The following is a 23,462-nucleotide window of genomic DNA, read 5'->3' on the forward strand; positions in this document are numbered from 1 at the left end:
AGAAGCCTTAGGGTGGCTCTTTCTTTCTCCCTCTCTTTTACATTCAAACATCTGAGTCGTATAATGAAGAACTCAGACCACACGCGATCTGGGCCTTTCTCTCATTAAGAGGAGACTGGGTCGCCCACGGCAACACGTGGACCAGCCATTACAGGATGCTGACTGACCCGCCTCCTCCTCCTCCCTGCTGGGAGACTTTAGTATTTAGCAAAAACCACACTTGTATAGCTTAAAAAGGGAGCATGTAATGATTGTTTCAAAGTGTAACAGGGCTTAAAGAAAGGGATCACTTTGCTAGAAATGCTGATTTCAGTTCCTTCCCAGCAACTATGTGTAAAGACCTAAGCTTTGCGTTTTGTAGAAGCAACAACAAAGGTCTGAGATCTACTCTTGTAACGCTGTGTGGGGCCTGGATGACTTCTCAGACAGCAACAGCAGAGAATGATTTTGGCTATGAAGCCCTGTGTCTTTAAGCTAAGTTTTGGCTATTTAAAAAATGTCTTGTTCATGAGACTTAAGCTGTTTTCACAGTTACACCCCTGAAGATTTTTAGAAAAGTTTAGGAATGCCCCTGGAATTTTTAAAAGTTGTTTTTCACACATGTCCCTCATAGTATGACGTTTTTACTGAAGGGAGGGGGGTCGGTGATCCCCAGGAAGCAGGGACACTGCATTTAAAGGACTCTGTGGCTGCCATTATAATGATAGTTTGTGTCTTTATGTAACTGCCACGTGTTACTGGATATATTCATAGAATGACCGTGACAAAGAACAGATTGGTGAAGCAGCTTCAATACTCATCGATCTCAACAACGCCTCACTGGTTGCAGGATCAACCCGCTGACCTGAGGGGAATTTTCCTGACTTTAAGTTACTGCAAAAAAATCCTGGGAAGTGTTCAGTAGTCTTGTGTATGTGTGAATACAGCAATAAAGAAGAGACTGTCCTTCACAACCTTAGGATCTTCTTGTTGTATTTGGGTCAGCTGAATCAATTTTTTCACGTCTCTAAACAGGGTAAAGATCTGGAAGTTCATAGAAAAAACAAGAGGTGAGTTTCTCCACCGAGCCATTTGAGCATCATGTGCTTGAAATGCAAACGTTTAGGAGGAAAGGAGGAGAGAACGTTGGTAAGTGCAAACAGCTTTAAGTTTGATCAGACACATAGGTGCTGACAGGAAGTGCACAAAGGCAATGTGCAAAATCAACAGCTGTTCTTCAGACTTCTTATCATCAAAACCATCCTAAATATTGTCATAGTCATTATCAATTCCTCCATGAAGACGGATCAACAATTTATACAGCACAAAAAGCAGCTATGATGTTTTCTTGCACGTGAAGATCGAGAATGCTCTCACTTCCCCACAGCAAAGATCTGTTTGAGCTGCATGTTAAAACAAAAAAAAAGGAACTCAAAGGAATAAAAATGGCTCCCTCTCCAGCTTTTGCCCATTACTTTATAAAAGGTAATTGTTGTTTAAGTTAATCGTTCAATAAAAAAGATGTCGATCATAATTTAGAAATACTGCCCACCTCTATGATAATATGGCGCTCATGGATCCAAATGAAGAATTTGGGGATAAAATGAAGGGGTGATGATTCAGGAAGGGAAGCTTTGTCCTTGGATGGTTCCCACCAGAACGAGCAGGGAACACTGCACTCACACACATACAAACACACACACACAAACCTAGCAGATTCAGCAGAAACAATGGGTCACACTGTGTCACACATTGGACAAGTGTGAAAGACTCAGCTCAACCCCCCCCCCCCCCCCCCCAACACACACAAGCACACTGAGCTTACAGTAGTGTGAAACACCGTGGAACACTAAGGGATGTTCAGCATTTGCATGGTGACCTTTGGTTTATGCAGAACTGTTAATTATCCATTATTGACATAAATACATACAATACAGTGATAAATACATACAATACAATGATGTCAAGGTATGTGCTTGCAAACAGCAGCTCCCTGACTGTAACAAATACATTTAAACATGACACAATGCAACACAGGGACAAGTTTCTAGTCATCAAATATGCAGATATATTTGTAACACGATAGATCTCTGACTGATAAAATGTTGAAATATCAACCTTAGCAAATTTCCCACCTGAGATATGACTGATGATATCCTGAAATATTAAGTCACTAAAGATCTTTTCCTATGTTATTAAGTAATCCTTGACAATGATCTATTATTCTATATTCTATCAATTATTGAGGAATTATGTATGGGTTAAAAGGTCAAAAGTGGCTACAAACAAACAGCGTTATATTAGCATCAGTGAACATGCCTTTCCTTCTCTCAAAGATTTCTGGGGCCCAGTTGCATGCAGGGGCCATGGAGGTGAGCAAAAACATGGTCCATCCAATTTTAAGCAAAAATGACCAACTTGCCATTTCTATTCTAAAGCAAAGAGAGTTGAAACAATTCAATCATGTCCTGGGAGGGCCTATTCACTGGGCACTTATTAGAAAGAGGAGGTAGTTATAAGCACATCACATATAGGTGCAGGGCAGTGCAGAATCTTACAAAGAAGGTAGGCACGCACACTTGCTCAAATGGGACAAAAAGTTTTCATTGAACATATTCCGACTACAGGTCTAATTCAGGTGATAATTTATCTCTAGTCAAAATGTTGTGATCTTTGTGCTGGGCATATCTTCTTCCTTAAACTGGCCCAGCAATGTTGTAGACTTGTGTATAATTCAATACATAAGGAGTGAAATATAACTGTTATGAATACAGGTGCCTTTTGTCAATTGCCTGTATTTAACCACCACAAAACGTCCTTTATTCCACACACCAATGCAAAGCTGAATTATCTTAAACTTGGTGCAAATACATCTGCAATATCCTGCTGCCTCTCTCTCTCTCTCTCTCCGTCTCTGCTGTGACAGGTCGTCTGCTTTCATGTTCTTGTAATTGTCACAAAGGATGAGCAGAGACTTTTTTGTTGAGACAGAGAAATGCTGCGAGCTCCACGACCTGTCTCTTCTCTGTATCATAAAGAAGACGCCTGCTGAGCAGCAGCTGCGGACTCTGAAGCCTGAGGGATCACATGACTCTGCTGTAATGGGCATTTTGCACAGTAGAGTACAATTTTGGCTACAGCTCAAAACACTAGAAATATGTCTAAATAAGAAGTAGGTCAAAGACAAGAAGAGACTGTCGCAAGCTTCTTAAGACTCTAAAGGTACAAAGCTGCTCAGATCTCTGGCTTGTTTAATCTGCTCGCTCACCACACATCCACTTTTTTTTTGTTTTGATCCTATTCTGATATTTATATTATCATAACTAATAATGTTATTGTTGTTGTTGGTATTACTGTATGTGCAATTCTACACACAGTATTGTGCTGGTTCCAAGCACAAACAAGAAGCAGCAACAGCTGTAAGTTTTCAGATCTTTTAAACCCGAGAGTAAAAGTTATACTTTTCGATCATATAGAAGGAGCTGTTCCATCTCCTCTGAACGTCGTCATGGAGACGATTTGTGAACACTTCATACTTGAATTTCCCTCGGGATCAATAAAGTATCTATCTATCTATCTATCTATCTATCTATCTATCTATCTATCTATCTATCTATCTATCTATCATCTATCTACTGTTCAGTCTGAACGACTTCAAAGTGAGACTGGGCCCAACCATATTTCTTAATCAGTGATGTGGATCAGTGCCGTCAATGACACAGACATAAGATCGGATCAGCCCCATCTCTTCATGCAAACGTCCTGAAAACAATTATTCTACATGATTTAAGTGGTACATTTGTACTGTCAAATGTGAGAAAGGAGTTTAAACCAGACGATCCCTGAGCACCTTGGTATTCATTACTTGCAACAAATGCAGTGTAAGAGCAATGTGCCAGATGATTTCCCGCTCTTGACCTTTTTATAGGTCATACCTCCTTCTGTCTCCCACTTTTATTGCTTGCTGACCTCGTAGTCAAGGAAAAAAAGTCTAAAAAAAAGAAAAAGGAGATAACATTTTCTCAGAGCCCAGGATGAGAAGGGTTGTTTGATCTACCAATAAAACAAGCCAACACCTGCAGAAAATACTGAAGAACACTGCTGAATGAAACTAACCTCAACTCTAAACTAACCTCGACTTTAATTTAAAAACATCCCTGATAGCCTCAGATGAAGTTCAATAATGTACATCAAGAGTTATTTTCTTGTCCCGGGAACAAGAAAATATCCAAAATCTGTTGTTTGAGCCAAACCATTGTGTCACCCTGGAGAGAACAATGTGCATGATGCAACCATGGCAACGCTGTCATAGAGACTGCAGACAGGACACAACGGATGCTCCCACAAGAAGCTGTACTCGCAGCGAAGGAGAGGGAAAAAAACACAAGGGCTGCTTAAATATGACAAAAAGATCCCCATTATTAAACATGATTCATTGTTGATTTTGAGGCATCTTCATCACGTGCATTTATTGAACTTAGACACTCTCAACAACTCTGGACTTTTACTACTTAGTGGTGATGTAATCTAATGGCCAAAATACAAAAACAAAGACTTTGAAAAAGTTACCACATGACAAAATCTTTGGACAAAACAAGTGCATCACAGCTTATGGTACAGTCATTAATCTTGAGTATGTTGTTTTCATGATCATTGGGAGGCCTGGTAATTGAAATTGAAACTCAATTCAATGCCAAATGAGCCAAACAAATGAGATAAATTGAGCCTGGGTTGAACCAGTTTCATGCAGCCTGTGTGAACCTACAGTACAGAGCGTGCCGTGACCAAGAGGATAATGTTTCTGCCTCCCTCCATTCTTTCCCCTTGGCTTCTCGAAAATCCTGCATAGTTTCCCCAACACGGATTTGGTGGTCTTAAGTGAATGCAGAAAAATTGTATTACATGTAGTTTCTGATTAAATATGGGCAATGCCTCAAGTCAGACACCATCTAAACACCATCTAAAATCTAACCACAAAAACGTAACACCTCTAGGAAGTCACTCATTCTCAATGATTTTTTGGGCGTTTGCCTTGGTTTGGACAGAGCGACTGTAGTGTGACAGAAAGTGTGTGGCGAGAGAGTGGGGGGGGGGGGGGAGACCTGAACCAAACCTGCAACCAGAGTGATAAACACTACCTTCTACCAAATGAGCCAAACTAGCACCCCAGATTGTACTTCTTTATAGGTTATACATTAGCTCACTGTGTGAGTGTTTTGTGATATTATCCAAAATGCATTGCTTTCTTGATGAGCTGCCACTTTTGAAGCTCTTAACTCTTTGGCCAACATTTTTGGGCATGTTTGGGGGGTGAAAAACTAAAAAAAAAAGGCATCTACTAAAGATGTAATACATCACCTCTTGGGGCATCATCTGTGACATCATCACCACAAATGACACCAACAATCAAAGACGCAGTAATCGTCCTCATCATCCTCAATATTATCACTATTCAGCCTCATCATAAAACTCACTCTGCAGATGTAATGCTATCTCTGCTCTGTCCCTCTTCCCTCACTGGGTCTCTCTTTCCCTTGGCCCATCACCATGACGATGGGAGCTCGGTGCCTTGGATACAGTCACTAGGCAACCAGCAGCATCAGCACCAGCAGCAGCAAGAGCAGCAGAGTCCTGTCAGAGCTTTAGTGGAACAGCGGAGAGAGAGAGCCAAGCTTCCTCCTCAGGCTGCATGTGAGTTTGCTCTCTGAAGAGGAATGTTAATGCATTTATCGTGTTTGGATCTGAAGCCTCAAACATCCCGCAACACAAGAGCTACTTTGTGTAATTAAGACTGACACGAAAGGACTCACACCAGAGGATACAGTTTGACTGATATGGGTTCAGAACGAGGCTTAAAAGATTGCTGTGTAAAGAAAACATGATGACCACTTACATCATTATTAACCTTCTCTAATGCAGACATTGTTTGTGCTTCTGCCTCTAAAAGAACAAAAAGGAGGCATCAACCGTCACCAAAAAATCAAAGATTCTCAGGCTACGTCTCATAAGAGAATAAACTGTACCAGACCCTTTTATTCAGTGAGCAGGAAACGGAGAATGTTTGCCATTTATGGTTGAAATGATTATTTTAAATATTTAAAGGGCACCAATATATTTTTTACAGCATCTGTCTGAACAGCTGGCTGAAGAGATCATTTAACCTTGCACAACTGCTGCGCAGGAGAGAAGAAATCTAGATCATCCTTAGAATGAACTAAATCAGTACAGAAGCCTGTAGCACTAGCTTTGCTCTCTTAATATGCTAAATCCCCACTGGACCAATGGTTAAGAGTCAAGAATGTGTGGATGTCTGGGTATACTTAGAACAACAGACGGTTGCTAAATGTGTCATTTTCAGTTTTGTAACCAGGAAGTGGGCAAGAAAGTGGGACTACATAAAGATTCAGGTGGCAACTTCATTGAAAACATTTCAGCTGATGCAGCTCTGAACATGTTAGCAGCACTACATCTACCTGAAGATAGAGACTACATTTAAACGAGGCACATTTTTCATTTTTCATAGCTGGTGCAACCCAAACCAGAATCATTCACTTGTTTGAAGAATGAAGACAAAGGGGAAGCTTTACCAAGAGGTAGAAGGGTTTATTCGGGGAAAATAGCAGTCCTACAAAGCAAGTTTTGCTGTGCAGCTAAGTTAAGTCGAATTTAAAATCATTTGCATAAAAATTACATTGGTTATTGAAGTTGTTTTTTTTTAAATGAAATTAAAACAATTGTTATTTGGCCTTACACTAAAATCTAAAATAATAAAAAACAATTCTCATTTAGAAAAATGAATCTTAAGCAGAGTTCGAAGTTCTGTTAGATTTGCATGATATCCTTGGCTAAATACACTGAACTGCTACACTCCACAATGCAAGAGACAGAGACCAACAGTGAAACCACAGTATGACATATTTGCACAATGACATAAAAAAGGCTGTTAACAGGACTGCAGAGGCCTGCTGAACAGAATATGTATAGAGAGACTTCATCTTACACAGACACAGACAGAAAAGCTTTGAAATGTGTTGCATTGAAGATTGTAATTAAATATTCCCTTTGATTAGATGAAGCCCCTTTTTTTTCCCTGCATGTTGCTTTAGCTCTGTGCAAGTGAGGGAGACATACAGTAGCTGTGTGTGCTGGTTAGTGATAGGACTACACACAAAAATCACTGCACATAACGCTGAAAAATTATGATCCAGGCAATAAAATACAGGTGTAATATCATCACAGCAGCAATAAAGCATTTAGCTGGATGGTTAACAAGCCTTTGTCATTACAAGCGTGACTGATACAGATAAATAATGGTCGAGATAAGCTAATAAGCTACAATACCTCAGGCTGCAGGATTAAACAGGTGTCTATGTGTGTGTCATTGAAGCACAAAGCTATCATAGCAGAACGGCTGGGGGGGGCTTCGTGTCAAAAGAGGAGTGTGTGTGTGACACTGCAACATATATCATCCGCACACATACACACACACACACTGTCTCTCTTCCTGCAGTCATGGCTGTTTCATTAGCTCATCACACAGCTTGAAAGGCAATTGGAAGGATGGAGGGAGCATTAAAATAAAATAAAATGGGAACCGGAATCATACAGCTTTTAAGTAAGAATATTGATACAAATGTAAAGTAGGAATGCCCTTAGTTAAATTAAAGATGAACGGTCATTGGAAAATCATGAGATGTCTTTATTAACCTCAAAATGGGCAAGCGTCTAATGCATGACATCAAATAAATGGGACTTTGTTTTAATAAGGTGAAATTCAACGCGTGCTAATGATGTTAAATTGAATGATGTGGTATTAACTAACACACGCAATACTGCAGCAGGTATGTGTCCTTACGTTGTAAAGTAGAGTAGTTATCCATCTGTCAGGCTGCTGGTGGCAGATCCGGTTTAAGAAAGAAAAAAATCACTCGTGGGCCCCCTTATTTGGACACCGCAGCACCGGACAGTCAGTTCACGCTCTACCGAGACGAACCGAGCCGGTGTGAAACCAGGACAGGTACCCGCGCTACCAGCCGCATGTTCAGCAGGACCCCCGGGGCCAGGAAACCGACGAGATGAACACGTCAACTCGGGTACAGGGGCTCATTTTTCGGGTTTAAATTCCAAGTGTAAGCAGTTCTCAGGCAGGTACTTTTGGCAGGTTTTGCGATAAGATGCCTCGCGCTGCCTCCATTAAGCAAGATGAGAGGAAAAAGCCAAGACGCCGTGCGCGCGGAGAAAGGTCAGTGTGCGGTTAGGCAAATAACAGATCCGTGACCGAGTCTCTAAGCGATGCCTTTCTTCCTCTTCTTTTTCCCTCACTTCTTTCTCTACCGTAAACCTGCTGCAGGGATAACACATTCAGCAGGAGCGTCTCCTCCCATCTATCCCCCCCGTAGAGAGAGAGAGAGAGCGAGAGAGAGAGAGAGAGAGAGAGAGATGGATGAAGATGGAACGAGGACGCCGGAGTAGCGCGTGCGCATGAGGGTGCATATTTCTGTGTGTTGCAAGCCTAATTGAGCACGGATGTGTGTACGTGTGTGTGTGTTTGAGATGGAGAAAGAATGAAAGTCGTCTTTTCATCTCATCGTGTCACTACACATATAGACATACACACACCTGAGACTGTTGCCATGCTGCCTCTATTTCCTGTGAGCAACAATGTTGCTTCAGTGGACAGAAAAAACGCAATGTTCTTGATTGATTTAAATGAGTGTCTACATGTTTATATTCATAAAGGTTTAATTTATATTGAAAAGGATCAATGTGGACGGTATTAAAAATACCAGGCTCTTCAAAAATGATCCAAAGGACACTGCATGGCTCTCTCAAAGTTAAGATGCATTTTAAAATAGATGCAGTTAAAATATTTTAGTAGAAAGTACATTTTGTAGCCTTTTGTGCAAATTCAGAGGGGATGGATTCAAAAGACTGTTTATGTAAAGTCTTTTGTATCGCATTGTATATCAGTTTTTAAAATAGAATTTGATTTGAAAAGGTAACCACAGCCATCTGTCAAAAAAAGCATCCATAAAGTCCATCTATAAAAAATGTAAACTGGTATACATGTGACTGGTGCTTCTCCAGCCAGCCTTAAGCAGACACTCAAAGAAATGAAGGGTTTGCTCTTCTGCATCAGCTTTATTGTGCAAAACTGGAGGTGTCTTCTTGGAGGAAGCAGAGGGAGAGAAAGAAGGTTTTTTTCCTTTTTTTCACAAATGAAATATATCAGAATGCCACTTTATGTTTATGAAGTTATGTGCAATAGATGAAGAAAACATACATCCATTTGAACTCCCCTTGAGCTTGTCTGGACAAGTTCATTTAAACATATATGGTCTTGTCTATTTTACAAAGTGTTCTTCAACAAATCACAGTATCTTTATGCCATATGTGCCAGTTGGCTGTGCCAGCAAGAAGCTCCAGTTAAGCCCAGAAAGCAGCACTGGGACTCTCCAAGACTGACTGAGTTTAACAACAGTCTGTGAGGAAGCAGGAAGCTGGCCAACCTGCCGCTCTGTCAATCAACAAGTCAGCAATCTCCCCCTGTCAGGGTGGCCCATTCATTACCTCCAAATACAGAGACCAAAAAACAACAACTTTACCATTATAGACACATTTTCCCAGGATGAAGCTTCATGAGAGAGAATGTAAAACAGTTCAAGCCAAGTTGTATTTCAGAGTAACTGGTCCCTGTATTTGATTCCTGCATGTGTTGCCTGTCAACAATCAAGAGGAGCCTTGGGCTTTATAGCTGAAATATTTTGTTTTCAAAACAAGATAATAAAGTTGATAGTCAAATTTGACACACACAGAAAACATATAAAGAATAACATTTGAAAGGATGGTAAGTGGCATATGCTGAAGGCTTTGTGCTGTGCAAATGGAAATATAGTGTTTTAACATATTATGTATATCCTTGGCCAATGTAGCTGTCATTGGCTGCTTATTTCATTGAGACTGATGAAAAGCTGTTTGGTTAATGTGTAAAAAGTTGAGGAATCCATAAACATTTTCGAAACAGAAAGTTGTTTGTAAATGCAGCTGTGCACTCTCTCACCTGCCCTGTGTTTGATTGCAGTGCTGGATTACATTGCCACTCTTTCATAAAAGCAGAGAGCCACAACAGGCCGATCTTTAAAACATTTTAAGTTCAATATGTGGAGGTCTTTACTACACATATCTGATTATGACTGAATGCTGCAAATACGTTTTCTTTCTGTTTAGCTCACAGTAACAGTCTCACTCCAAAGGTTGCTCTGGATATTTTAGGAGTACATTTATTTTTCATCATTTTGGAGTTATTGATATGGACTGTATCGATCATCAGCTTCCAAATAGATTGCAAAACGACATTATAAAAAGTGCACTGACTGTGTAAACGTAAAGCACGAGCATATTCTTACACATCTCTGTCGGCAAAGAAACTGAAAAAGGTGTCGTTCCTAGAGGTGTAGCAAACATGTTGAAGAAGGAGGCTATATGGGCCAAGACATGAGATTGTCACAGCAACATTTGCAACGCTTTGTAGGAAATTAAAATAAAATATGATACTACAAAGGCTCATGGGAGATTACTGTCAAGTGACTGCCAAGTATTTATCAGCCTGAAACACAATAAGTAAAAGACGTCACTTTGTACGCTCTGAAACACTCAGAAATGCCAAACCTTTCAGTGAGAGCCAGGTTTTGCCCACAGGTCTCAATTAAGGCGGCTCAGATTTGGGCTGATTTTACCCACAGGTCCTATTTTGGGCTGCTCTGGTTTTAGAAAGCAAAGCACAGATCTCTAATAGAAGTCTCTGAAGGTCACACCAAGGTATTTTTAGAGAGCTCACACTTTTGGGGAACCAAACATCATTTTGTTTAAAAAAAAATATGCGTATTAAAAATATCCCATAAGGAGCAATTCTCAGCTGTGCATATGTTGTGCAGTTGCATACATAACTGTGAGTTACATTTGTGCACTATTCTCAGGCAGGATGCATCCATGAGTAGGAGAGCTGAAGTAATTTTCAGACAGTGAACACATTTTGGCCCGTCTTTTTATCACTTCAGAGGGCTGCTTGAGGGTTTGGATTCGGCTTTAGGATTTTTGTTTAATTAAGGGTTACAGTTCGTATTTAGAAAGTGGTGAAAAAAGCATTCAGATCTTTTACAGAACAACAACACTGAAATCAAAACGTAGCTAGTACAAAAGCACATCGCCAATTTTTACAATGATGTCACTTATTTTTAACCACAGATTAATTTATGTGTACATCACTTTTAGTTTCTATTCTACTGCATATGGCTAACATAACCCCATAATAAAGTTGTGTATTTTGGTTATTATGCTACGTAAAGAAGATGAACAGAAACAATACACTCAAAAAGGTAGGGGAGTAGAATAAGCTAGCAGCATGAACACTGAAACGCTAACGGAAAGACTCAACTATTGGGGCCTTAAAATTGCTCTTAAGTGCAGTACTTGAGGAAACTGACATTTTAAAAATGAACCACAGAGGTCAGGCAGGTAAAAGTAATAGAAATATGATGAGGGCAATGACAGTTGGAAAAGCATAGAGACACAATTCTCAGAGGGAGATGGTGATAACAGAACGGTGTAATTATAGCTGTTTTACCAGCAGCTCGAGATAGGAGTATCCATCTAAAACTCAAACATACACACACACACACACACACACACACATACACACACTCATGATAGCTTCCAGGAGAGACAATGAGAGTATGAGATGGTTCCCTGCAGGTAGCAGGATGTCATGCTGTGCTCTGACAGCCTGCTGCAGAGAGACTTGTGTCATTAACTCACTGAAGCCTCCATAGCTGCTTCCTGTTAAAGTGTTCACTAAGTTAATGTTGCCAAGCAACACATACATTTCTATCCAGTAACAGCGGCTTAAGCCAAGATCGCTTGGCCGCTACATTCTGCAGGGATATATTAGAATCAAAAGAAAAGGAAATCAAAGATCAATGGCTTCAAACCCAGCAATGCCACAATATGAAGTGTGGATTTTAAAGCATAGCTGCAGCTGTGATGGATACCTGGGCTGAAAAAACAAGCCAAACAGTGCCACAAACTGGGCCATGTAACAAAAAGGAGCATCGTACAATGTGGCTGTATTAGCAACTTGGCTGTCTTGTGTCTGACATTTGATTTTCATATTCTTAAATATGTCACGATAAAGCTAAATAATAAGAATGTATGTACAGCTGAATAGTGCCTAAAGTTTTGTCAGACAAAAATGTACACAGTTGAGGGAGGGGAGACTGTTCTCTGCAACAATGTAACAGGTCTATTTGTTTCAAGAAATAATCACATTTTGGGCTTAAGGTTTACATGAGGCGAGGCGGTCAGTTTTTAAAGGCATAGAGTCATCTGTTACTATGGTTTCCAATCAAACGTCTATCACACACACGCACACACACACACAACCTCAAGAGAAAAGGCGATTCCCTCTAATGAAGTATCTCATATAAATGATATAATTCATCCATATATACATCCAACTATGGCTGGACATAATTAAAATTAAACTCTCTCTTATAGTTGGATAATTATATTCTCCCAGTCTCCAGCTCATTTTCCTCCACCCTCCACTTTAACTCCACTGATTGTACTTGAAAGTGTAAAGGATGCGACCGTAATGACACAGAACCTTCTTGGATAAGAAATCCCCATGGTCAAAATTGACACCATTCATTTTAAACATACAGTATAGTCTAACAATTAAATGCTAATGCTATTGCTCAAATAGGTCCAATTCAAACAATCCAAATCTTAACAAGCATAGACAAAATGCACCAAAACGTAAAAATAATCACAAACAGTCCTATTTTTTTTTCTTAAGGGCTGACTAAACAGACTATATTTTGATTACTAAACGTTTTAGCTTGACAGCTTCAAATTGTTAAATTGCAGAAGCATTAGTTGCTTTTATGATGCCTCTGAATAGTTGTTTTATTTCATTAAGCCTCAGGGCCCAACTGTACATGTAACAGCACCAGGTGCATCAATATGCACCAAACTTCTTTCGAGGCTTACATACTAAAAAAACTGTTTCCAGATGTTCAGAAAAACTTTTAGTCGGGAGTTACCATTTTGAGGAATCACATTATAGTCATTGTTTGTTAGTTCTTATATGTCACAATGCAGTGAAAAAAACTTATTCAACTGCAGGCGTAGGACATTATTTCATATACATTTAAAAGGTTGAATGAAGGATTAGCAGCCTATTTGAAGTATCTATATATTCCTATTTGTGTATTGAAATACAGAATCTGAAGGCAGATGTCTCTATTTTTGGAGTCAGAAGGGTTCTAGTTTCTGTTTGTATATAGAGTCCTGGTCATATGATGTCAATGTAGCTCATATTGAGAACTCAAAGGATATGTCTACATGCAAGTCGAGCTGACACACAGGTTCTCACAGGTTGTCTCTCAATTCCATCTCAATTCTCGCTTCTTTTTTCCCTTCCTTTGACTTCATTGAGAGACAGGACAGGGGATAGAGGCAGAAACAGGGATGAGAAAATGGAGGATGACATGCGTTAAATGGCTGAGGGTGGGAGTCGAAACAGGGGTCACCACTGAGAGGGCTAAAGCCTCTGTACATGGAACATGCTATTTAACCTTTAACCACTGAGTTAACGTGACTTTGTAAACTGTGAGTCAGACCATCAACAAGTCATAGCACCGACACACAAGTCTAAGCAGAATGTTCAGATATTGAGTACATGTATAATGCAACAATGCTGAATGCTGTAACCATGAAGAAAGATCAAGTTGAGCTAAAGAGAAGACAGGAAGGGAGAAGAGCAGTAGGCAGCTTTGTCCGAGAGTCCTCTTCCTGCCAGTATGAAATATCCATGGTTGCTATGGAAACACAGTTTCATGAATCACAATTTTTTTTTCTTCTCTTTTTGGAAGGCCTAAAAAGCTGCAGTTTATAAAGCTGTCTTGTGCACAGTGCCCATTACTGTCTGCACCATGAGCCCTTAGATCTGTTAGGTATTAGGTGTGGGCTGAGACCAAGTTTTAGTCTGCTCCCACAGAGATGACTAATTGGCCGGCGAGCTGGTTGGCCGGCTGAATGACCGACTGAGGAAACACACAGGGATTACATGGAAGGTAGGAGATGGTGTTTGGATGCAGAAGAAGACCCAGTTTAAGTGCATCTTTGTTAGCCTGACTATTTTCTGGTCATCAGAGCTACAGCCTGGGAGGAAACTACAAACCTCTGATGTTTCTTCACAAGACCTCAAACATTGAGACCGATTTCTCTCTTGTTCGTTATTTACTCCCTTTAGTGTCCTCTCTTTCTCCGAATCTGACAGTACATTCAGGCTCTATACTGCAATATGCCTTATATAGCATTTTGTGAATGGGTGTTGCTAGGTAACTGGAGTGCAGTAAAGCGGAGCGACTTGGTTCTTGTATTTAGGATTATTAAGGATTAAGACAACAGTTTTAAGCACTACAGCTGCTGCACTTACTGGAGGAATAGCTTGGACAGAGGCTGTGTGACTTTTGATAAGTCACTTTGGATTTATGCGCAAAGCAGACAAACAAGATTTAAAACTGTAGATTTTTCATAATGCCAAACATCTTAGCATTAACTGGAGTGATAAAAAAAGTATTATCTGGTTCCACACCAGAGAAAGTGGTTTTATTTGTCCTTTAAAATACTTTTGTCCGGAACAAGATACAGAAAGGAAACAAAAAAACCTGAATGTGGGAAGACATTGTGTCTCTCTATTCTCTCAGGGAAGGGGATTAACAACATTCCCACAGCAGCAGTTGTTATCATGTCTCCCTGTTATCCTTTTGGTTAAAGTCATGTAAACGTCACAGATCTGAGCAACTGTTTCAATATGACAGCTTCCTAATTGATTGAAGGCAAATATACCCTATAATGACTTAAACTTTACCATTCAGCTACTTTCTAATTACTGTTTTATGATTTACAATTGGGGATACAGTTGAAAAAGTGTGTATTTATTCTACATATGAACACTCATCTTAGACCGAATAAACCAGGGGTAAACATATTGGATCTTTACAATGTAAGGTTAACTGTACATTTCTTCCTTCAAGCTCCACTGTTTCATTTTCACTTTACTGTGTCATCGTGGCAGTGAAGGGACTATTTTTCCCATTGACAGATAAGCTGATGAATTTTCCAGGATCTCAGAAGGATTAAAAAGAGGATACAGAAACTTGACTGAGGCTTACCAACCCGATGATTAATGTAAGACTACCAGCATCAGCCCATACCATACTGTAGTAACTGTATTGTGGGCAAGCCAAGGTAGAAAAGAAAGCACTGTAAAGACTTATCTGCAAATGCCTTTGCACACAGAATATGTGGAATCGGAAATCTTCAATTACTTTTCAAGTATGCACACACATTAAATCTTAAGAATGGAGAAGTCTGCCTACCCAAACACCCATTGTTACACTAAACACACACACACACAAATATCCTGTGTGACTCACACGTCATGTCTGGTAACTACCCAGCATGTAATCATGTTGTTATTAATGCTCTTAAGGGCCTTTACAGTTGTTAAAAAAACAGATGCACGTCACAGTGTGTTAGCTGTTAGACTCAGCCAGCTGTCCACAGTGTGGATGTGCTCCTGATGAATTATGGGTAATGACTGGTATGGTCAGGGGTCAATAATTTATCCTTCTTCTATGATTCGTCTTTCAATCCATCCTCCTATCTTTGTCACTTTGGGCTGTTGTTTGCCTTATTTCTGTCACATTAGATCTCTTCTGTCTTTAATGTATCTCTCAGATAAAGAGGCAGCTGAGAGCTGAACAAACTGTGATATAATCCTGTAGCTTTAAGTGTGTTTTTGGACAATGAGAGACAACAAAATGACTTTTTTCTGAATCAGAGGAATACATGACACTTTCATCCTCAATAAATGATTCTGTTAGAAACAAAGAGAAAAAAGTCCTTATTACATCCTAAATGTATGTGTCCCCTTTTTCCACACTATTCTGTATTCATCTGTCTGCTGTATTTTTTTTATGTCTACATCAACGATGACCATTAGCACTCTGGATGGATATGTTTATTTGTCCTCCTTTAACACTTTTTTTTTCACACTTTCTGCCTCTCACATCCATGCCTCCCTTTCCTTCTCACTTGCGTCAGCACTCTGCCTGATGATGAATATATGAATGAGATTAATACACACACACACACACACACACACACTCTCTCTCCAGTTCACAGCCCCACCACACGAGGACATAAACATTTAATTTCCATTTCAGCGTTTTGAACATCTATGACTTTTTCAACTTTTTTTACTATTTTGGAGTAGATTTCAGTAGAGAGATTTTTTTTTATTAAACGTGGATTTGAAGGATAAAAATGGAAGCAACATTATAATGAGCCTCCCAGTCATGAGACTGCTGTGTCACTTTGATTTGATCCTTAAATCAACTCAATATCTCAAACAACTAGTTAATAATGCATCTAACAAGCAGCTTTTACCTGCAGGAAGATACCATCCCTCCCTGTTCACAGTGAAGGAGGAGTCTTGGTGCATGTTGAACACACAAACACACACAGGCAGTGGAGAGAGTGCAGTTGTGTGTATCATAAAGCCTGTTTTCTGAGAGCCAGAAGGTATAATTGGCCCTTAACTCCAGGACACAGAAAGATAGATGGAGGATTAGAGATAGACCTGAAGGGACAGGCAGGAGGAACAGATGAAAGCTCCAGGAGAAGCTTTAGGAAATATCTTTTTGAGAGGCAGACAAGGATATGAAGTGTAACTTTCAACCCCAAAGTTTCCCTTTCTGTCCTTTATCCTTTCTCCTCTCTTTTATTTTGTCTCTCACTCTTTCTCTCACTTCAATTCACTGTGGGATCTCTGTTGCTATAGCGACCATTCCTGCAACCAGTGATGAGGAAAGGATACCTGAGGAGAGGCATCGAAAGACAGCAGAGAAAGAACATGATGGATGACAATGGATGCTGATACCACAATCTAGATTTTAGAAAATGTTAATGTTCGCACATTAATGCAGCTGTTGCCCAACACGTTGGCCAGTTTTAAGAAAATTGTTCGTCCTTTTTGAAAATATGAATCATGCCAGGTGTTATGCACCGACAGCCAACGTTAATCAGTGTTGGCAATGTAAATGAATCATCTTTTCTGTGTTATTGGACATTTTATTCAGGCTGAAAGGTGTCAGTATGAACGGGAAATAAAGCTTTAAAACTAATTCCCTTCACAAGCTGTATAGCTAAAATCAGGCATGGTTTCTGTTGTATAATGTGAATTGCTTGGGTGTTTTCTATCGTTGGTTTTGTTGACTGTGTCACGTTTTCTCCTTCCTTGAATTTATTAGCAGGTTAGCTGTTAGAGATTAGCTGCTATCATGTGATGCTATTGCGTAGCTAACATGGCTATTAGCATCCGGCTTACCAAATAGTTGGCTTTGGAGACGCGAACTGGATCAGGCTTTAACAATCCAAACCGTACCAAACTGTACTGATCCATACCGGACCGCTTGATGGAAACGGGGCTAAAGATGCCAAAATGTGATGACCTGCACTTATTAAAGTTGTACCTAAAATCATCCTTTGTAGACAGTCAGAGACAAACTGATGCTGCTGATCTGCCCTCATGCTGCTTTCACTACTGTGTGTTAGCTGGTATTTCTGTGATATTTTATCAGGGAGGTCATAAGGAATCCCCGTCACAATTTGAAAAGCCCTTATTCTCACTCTCTTGGATTAATGTGGAAAAGCCTGATTCCGACAGTACTTGCTGCAGGGGAGAGCAGATTCATCAGAGTGGTCCACTGAGCTGCACAACTCTTTACACACCACACTCCAAAGAATCACATTTACTGTGCAGGAAATAAAAAAAGTCTCACATAAAATACCCATGAAAAGATCCCTGTTTGCACATTTTAAACATAACATTAAACGTGGTTTATTAACTTGTTATCAGTGCCGGAAAATTGGGGGGAAAAGCTGCTTTGTTTCTTGCTATATTGCCACCATTTTGTGTTATCTTAGTGTTAAATAGGGTGCTGAGTTTCCCCCCGAAACTCCCTCTAGTGCTCTTCTCTTAGTTCATTATGATCAACATAAGGCTGAAATACTTTCCATTGCCAGTATAGACAACTAGACGTCAATAAGCTAGGTTTTTCACTTCTGACTGCAAAATCTTATGAAGGAGCCACAGAATTGTAGAGATCCCATTTCCTGGAAATACCGGCAATGATAAATATTGTTTTCGAAGTCATCCTGCTAAATTACTGAGCACTTAACAGTCAGACAGGAACAAACCTATAAACACAATTTCAAATGTGACCAAAAATAAGGTGAAGTACACTGCAGCAGCCATGAGAACATATCCAATTTACATCATATAGTTAAAATGTTTTTCCAGGACCTCTTGGGAAAAAAAATCTATCAAACTTGGTGTATAAGTACATGTTTATTAATTGTTATAATAATAATTATTAAATGTTTATAATTATATAAATATAAAAATGTTTAAGCATTTGAGAAGTTTTAAATGAGGGAGACACTGGTGATAAAGCAGCTAAAGTTGATGTATTAGCTCAGGAGGAAGAAATCTGTTACCAAGAGAAAGAACTATCATTCATTAGATCTGTGTTAAGCTCTTGAAGTGACGTATATAAAATGTTTTATCGGTTCCATCAGACTTAAACTTGATTGAAGATATCAGATCCCATTATTTAGTGTCTCTGAGCAGATGGAGGTGAGTTTACAGATTGTTTAATTACAACTTCATTGGCAACAGACATTGCAGTCTGCAACACTCTTTCACTCTCTTGGAAAAACTCTAAATTGCCTTTTTAAGTGGGATTAAGATAAGGTTTTCTTGTTCGGATGTTTTTGCAATGCAGCCCCAGGAGTGAATCACGCAGGAGATGTTCACAAAAGCCATTAACTGTTTTCAGTTCAGCTCAAACTGAGGATTCATTCCCATGGACTTCATTTTCAATTTTTTCAATTACTGTGGACCAAATGTCCTATGTTGCTCTTCTATGAAGAAAATCCAACACAAAACCTCATGAGTCTTTACGGCACAAATCCACCATTTAAATAAGCACACCATTGAACAAAATATAAATCATAATATTGGAAATATTACCTTTCGTATACATTTTGATGTTTCTTAAATCCCGTCAAAACTCACTGTGTTTATTGTTTATCTCGTGCATGTGAATAATGCCATCCAGAGTTGAATTACCCTTTGAATTGTGTTAATTACAGATCTGTCATGCTGGCGAGTCCCCCATGAGTCTGCATTGGAGCCTGCAAGGGAAATATTGTCCCTAAGGGAATAGTTGTATACTAATGAATATTTTAGTGGCTAGAAAAGCACAAATGAGGTGCTTGTGTTATAATGTCTGTGCTGTAAATTGTTGTGGAGAAATCATGGAAACACTGTCTGGTAAATTCAACAGCACAAAATTTAGCCTCAAAAATAATAATAAACCCTCCTTTGAATCAGGTCCTCTCTACGCAGTTTCAACAAAACTTAAAACAACATTAAGGTCAATTTATCATCGGATGCTATAATTTATGAGACTACATTTGTTTTGGTTGGGTTAACCTAACAGGCAGGGAACTTCGGGAGGCTGCAGGGACTCTTTAAGTCTGGATATTTACAATTCCAGGATGTAAAATGATCAAACTGTTTTCTTAAAATAAAGCAGCCTCTTGATATATGCAATATTTACCAGGTCTGAAAAAAATCTCAAAAGCAGAGAGTGCAATAGACTGCTATTTTTATGAAAAGGGACCTGGAGGCCTATTTTAAGATGAATAAGAAACTCAGCAGACCTCGTGGGGCAATTTGAGAAAAGGAACAACTCCATGTACAGTTAATCTGTGTAAGCAACTCAAGTTTGTTTCAACAGACGAAGAAATGAAAGGAAAAAGTTGTCTACTAGTCTTAGAAAGGGAATCTTTTCAGACCACATCAGTTTATCCTACTTTGGCACCATTCTATGACAACTCCATTATATAAAGCTTCCCACAAAAGTCGTCTGAAGTAATGAAACAGAAGGATAACTACCTACTGTACTTTATGCACATGCAGCTACAACATATAACTGCTGTCCAATTATTTAAGCAGAAAATGATAATCAAAAGCTAAAAACACTACAGGGCAGAGGCTGTCCTCTCCTGTATATATTTGTGCATAATACTGTGTTATCAGGGCTGCTTGGTGGTGCAGTTTTTTGCATATTCTCTCCTTTTGATTCTGGCTGTGCTTTGTACAACCAAGCTTGGAGAAAAAAAAATGAGTGAAAAGCTGCATTAGAAGGAGGCCTTAAGATCGCTACAGTCAGACTGACGCTGTTTGGTAGATGGGTCTGAGATGCCATCTAGTGATACTGATAGTACCACCCCTGTTAAACAACACGTTCCTTTACCTGAGTCAGCAAACAGGAATGAGTAGGTTTCCATGACAATGGTAGACAGAATGAAAGAGAGAGAGAGAGAGTTAGGAGGGAAATCCATACATTTCCAGAAGAAAGTGTTGAAAAACTTCTACAAGGATCCAACAGCTTGCTCTAAAGGACACAGAAGAGACACAAGGGGAAATAAGCTTCCATCAGTCAGAGATCTAACTGTTGACAGACTCATCTCTGTCGATGAATTTAGTGGGCAATAAACAATATTCCCAGAGCAGATATTTGAAACTTAATGAGGAAGTCAATCCACAGGAGTGACATCGCCTCACCATTGTATCAGGTTGAGTGCCAACATCCTCGTAAAAAAAGCAATCCTGCTGTCGTCCTCATCATCCCAATGGCATTTATCATTTTACAGTTATTCCACTGAAAAAGTGTCCATGTTGAGAAGTAATAACAACTTCAGTCATTTATTAAGTTACACTACTGTTTGCAACAGAAGAGACTGAGAAACAAATGAAATAAAGCAACACTGCTAAGACATTCACTCTGGATGTTTGTGGTCCTCATTGGATGAATCCTGCATATTGTGGTTCCCGTCAAGCACCTCTGACTTTCTACTTGTTCACAAGAAATATTTAAGTTTACTATAGACCTTGACACACGCTGGTACCTAATTGGTAATTAGCATTGAATCTGGAAAGAGGATAAATATTTGTTCAGTTATTCACTGTTTTCACTGTCAATCTGACTTTAACTGGTGCACCAGAGTATTGGTTTTAAAGTTTCTCTTGTACCTAAATTGTGAACAAAGCTCACGTGTCAGCTGTTACCGCTGCCCCTGCTGCAGTTACACGGTTACATGGTGAAACCTGCGTGGAAGAGCTGCTTGTGACCCATGTATCCTGGCACCAGGAACAACAGGTAGCAATTTAAGTTTTGTGATCCAATTAAATCGTAAAGGACCATGGTTTTGGAGTTTATTAGTGTGTTGCCAGAATCACAGTCTGTATGTTCTGGGTATGCAACCTATGTGTGGATGCTAACAACAGCTGTTTCCAGTCAAATCAGACATCTACCGTACTTTATTTCTGTTGTCACCGTAACTGTAACAACTGAGCATTAAAGCAGTGAATTGACTCAGTGCCTTTCATGCTCAAAAGAAAGTAACATTAGCCGAGCTTGCTCCTCAGTTTGTAAAGACGCAGTCTGAGCTCACCGGCCAATGCAGGAAGAAGGATTACACCAAATCACTGGCATGAGTCTTTTTCATGCACAGACCTTCATGATACAGTTAATTTATCATGATTATGTTATAATCTTCAACTATTAAAACAACTTTGTGAATAGCCGCTCCTCCCCCTTCCTCTCCACTCCTGTGTCCTACCTGTACTGTGGGCCAATGAGGGTTAAGATGCCGGCGTGTGATGAGTTGGTCCAGCTGTCAGTTACCCTGAAGATCACTGGTGTGAGGAGCTTATATCCCCAGGTGATGGCCTGTCGTTGATCAGTTTCATCTCTGCCACCCTGAAACTCCACCCACTGGGCCCCTGCAAGGCCTTATGGGTACCACACTGTGCTGAACATGTTTGTTTCAGGTTGTCGATTGGTTAAGCAGCCATAAGTGGTCTTCTTCTTGAATGTTTTTTGTGATGTCTTCATAAAGGTTTCCTGCACAAACACACAATAAAGAGAACATCATACCTCTATGTCTGTTACGTCTTTTGCTATTGGTGCCCCCTGAAGTCAGAACTTCCTTTTGGAAAAACTGAGGAACTTCAGTAACCCAAGATCATACTCCAAGATGGCTGTTCCAATCCTCAAGAGTTGGGCATAAGCTGTACATCAAATGTTAGTTGGCATCTTTGTCTTGTTTTTATGCAGTCAAATGAATCACAGCAATAGTATAGTACAAGTTCTGTTTGGTGACATGTTGCATTTATGCACAAACTGGAGCATAGTGTGTTCTTATCGCCTGGTATTAGCCAACACAATGAAGGCACTCATGGAGGCATCCATGGTGCTTTTCCATCGTGTTGCCAACTTGTAAGTGGAAGGGTCAACTCAGGTGTAACATCATTCCCATCTCTGGCATCCGACTTCCAAGTTAATGGAAACACACCATATGAACATTGTGCATCGTAATCATACTGTCTAAAAAAAAACAGTGGTGTATGTTGAGTAAATATATCTTATGAAGTGTTGGCATCAAGTGACCTGTAGAGGTGGGCATTGTGACTTTGGAAAAAATGGTTGCAGACTGTAACCACCCAAGACAGATTGCATCTTAAACCCCAATCAATGCAATGCAATTTATATTGAATTGATTGGTGTAATTCAATTATTGTCTTAGTCGTCAGTTGGTTATTTTACATCTGCAATTATTTTTTGGTTTAGTTTATGACTGCACAGTAACCTTTATGGATGCTCTTAATCCGACCATAAAGCAAAACATCAGCTTCCTAATACTTGTACTTCATTGTTGGATATATCCCTGTTGTTAAATGGTTTGCAGATTGCACAGTTCATTAATTTCTCTTCTGAGTTAAACATGGTTTAACAGGTCTTTCACCAATTCAGAAATTGTCTGACTGACCAAATCTTAAGTGTCAAATATTTACAACAGCGTTCATTGCCTTCTTTCTATCATTATAGTTCAACTAACTCTCAACAAGTTTTAATTTCTTTAAATCCAGATTATTTTCACAACTGGATTCTTTACATTACCTTAATATGGACAGCAATGCAAATGTACCACTGCTTAATTCCCTGCACACATGGTGACTAATGTACAGAGCATTGTGGCCACTTGTGCCCTCCACACAAACATCATCCTTTCCTATTTACAGCCAGTCTATTCAAGCTTAACTAAACCTCTGCAGTCCACAAATAAGAAGAAAAGCTTGCAGAGAAAATGGGAAATGATTTCTCATTTGCAGGGAGATGAACAGAAAGTTGAACCAACAATGAGATAACAGCAGCAGCCTGCCAGAATCTGTGTGTGTCAGTTTGTCTGTCCAAGCAATCCAAATGACATCCAATAATGCA

At 39.6% G+C, this 23,462-nt stretch overlaps 1 protein-coding gene across 15 annotated transcripts in view; it reads right to left on the reverse strand.

The window, feature by feature from the left end:
• lrrc7 (leucine rich repeat containing 7) overlaps window positions 1–23,462 on the reverse strand; it is a 98,824-nt gene that overhangs the window by 60,622 nt on the left and 14,740 nt on the right. For 12 of the 15 annotated variants that reach the window (XM_079349714.1, XM_079349717.1, XM_079349712.1 and 9 more), the window contains exon 1: window positions 7,835–8,715. In XM_079349714.1, the coding sequence (XP_079205840.1) occupies window positions 7,835–7,859 (25 nt within the window). In that variant the 5' untranslated portion in view covers window positions 7,860–8,715. Of the gene's footprint in view, window positions 1–7,834; window positions 8,716–21,801; window positions 22,086–23,462 lie in introns of those variants that run through there. The other 3 variants (XM_079349715.1, XM_079349721.1, XM_079349718.1) reach the window with 2 other exon arrangements.

This window comes from Symphodus melops (assembly GCF_947650265.1).
Source record: "Symphodus melops genome assembly, chromosome: 8".
NCBI classification, from domain to species: domain Eukaryota; kingdom Metazoa; phylum Chordata; class Actinopteri; order Labriformes; family Labridae; genus Symphodus; species Symphodus melops.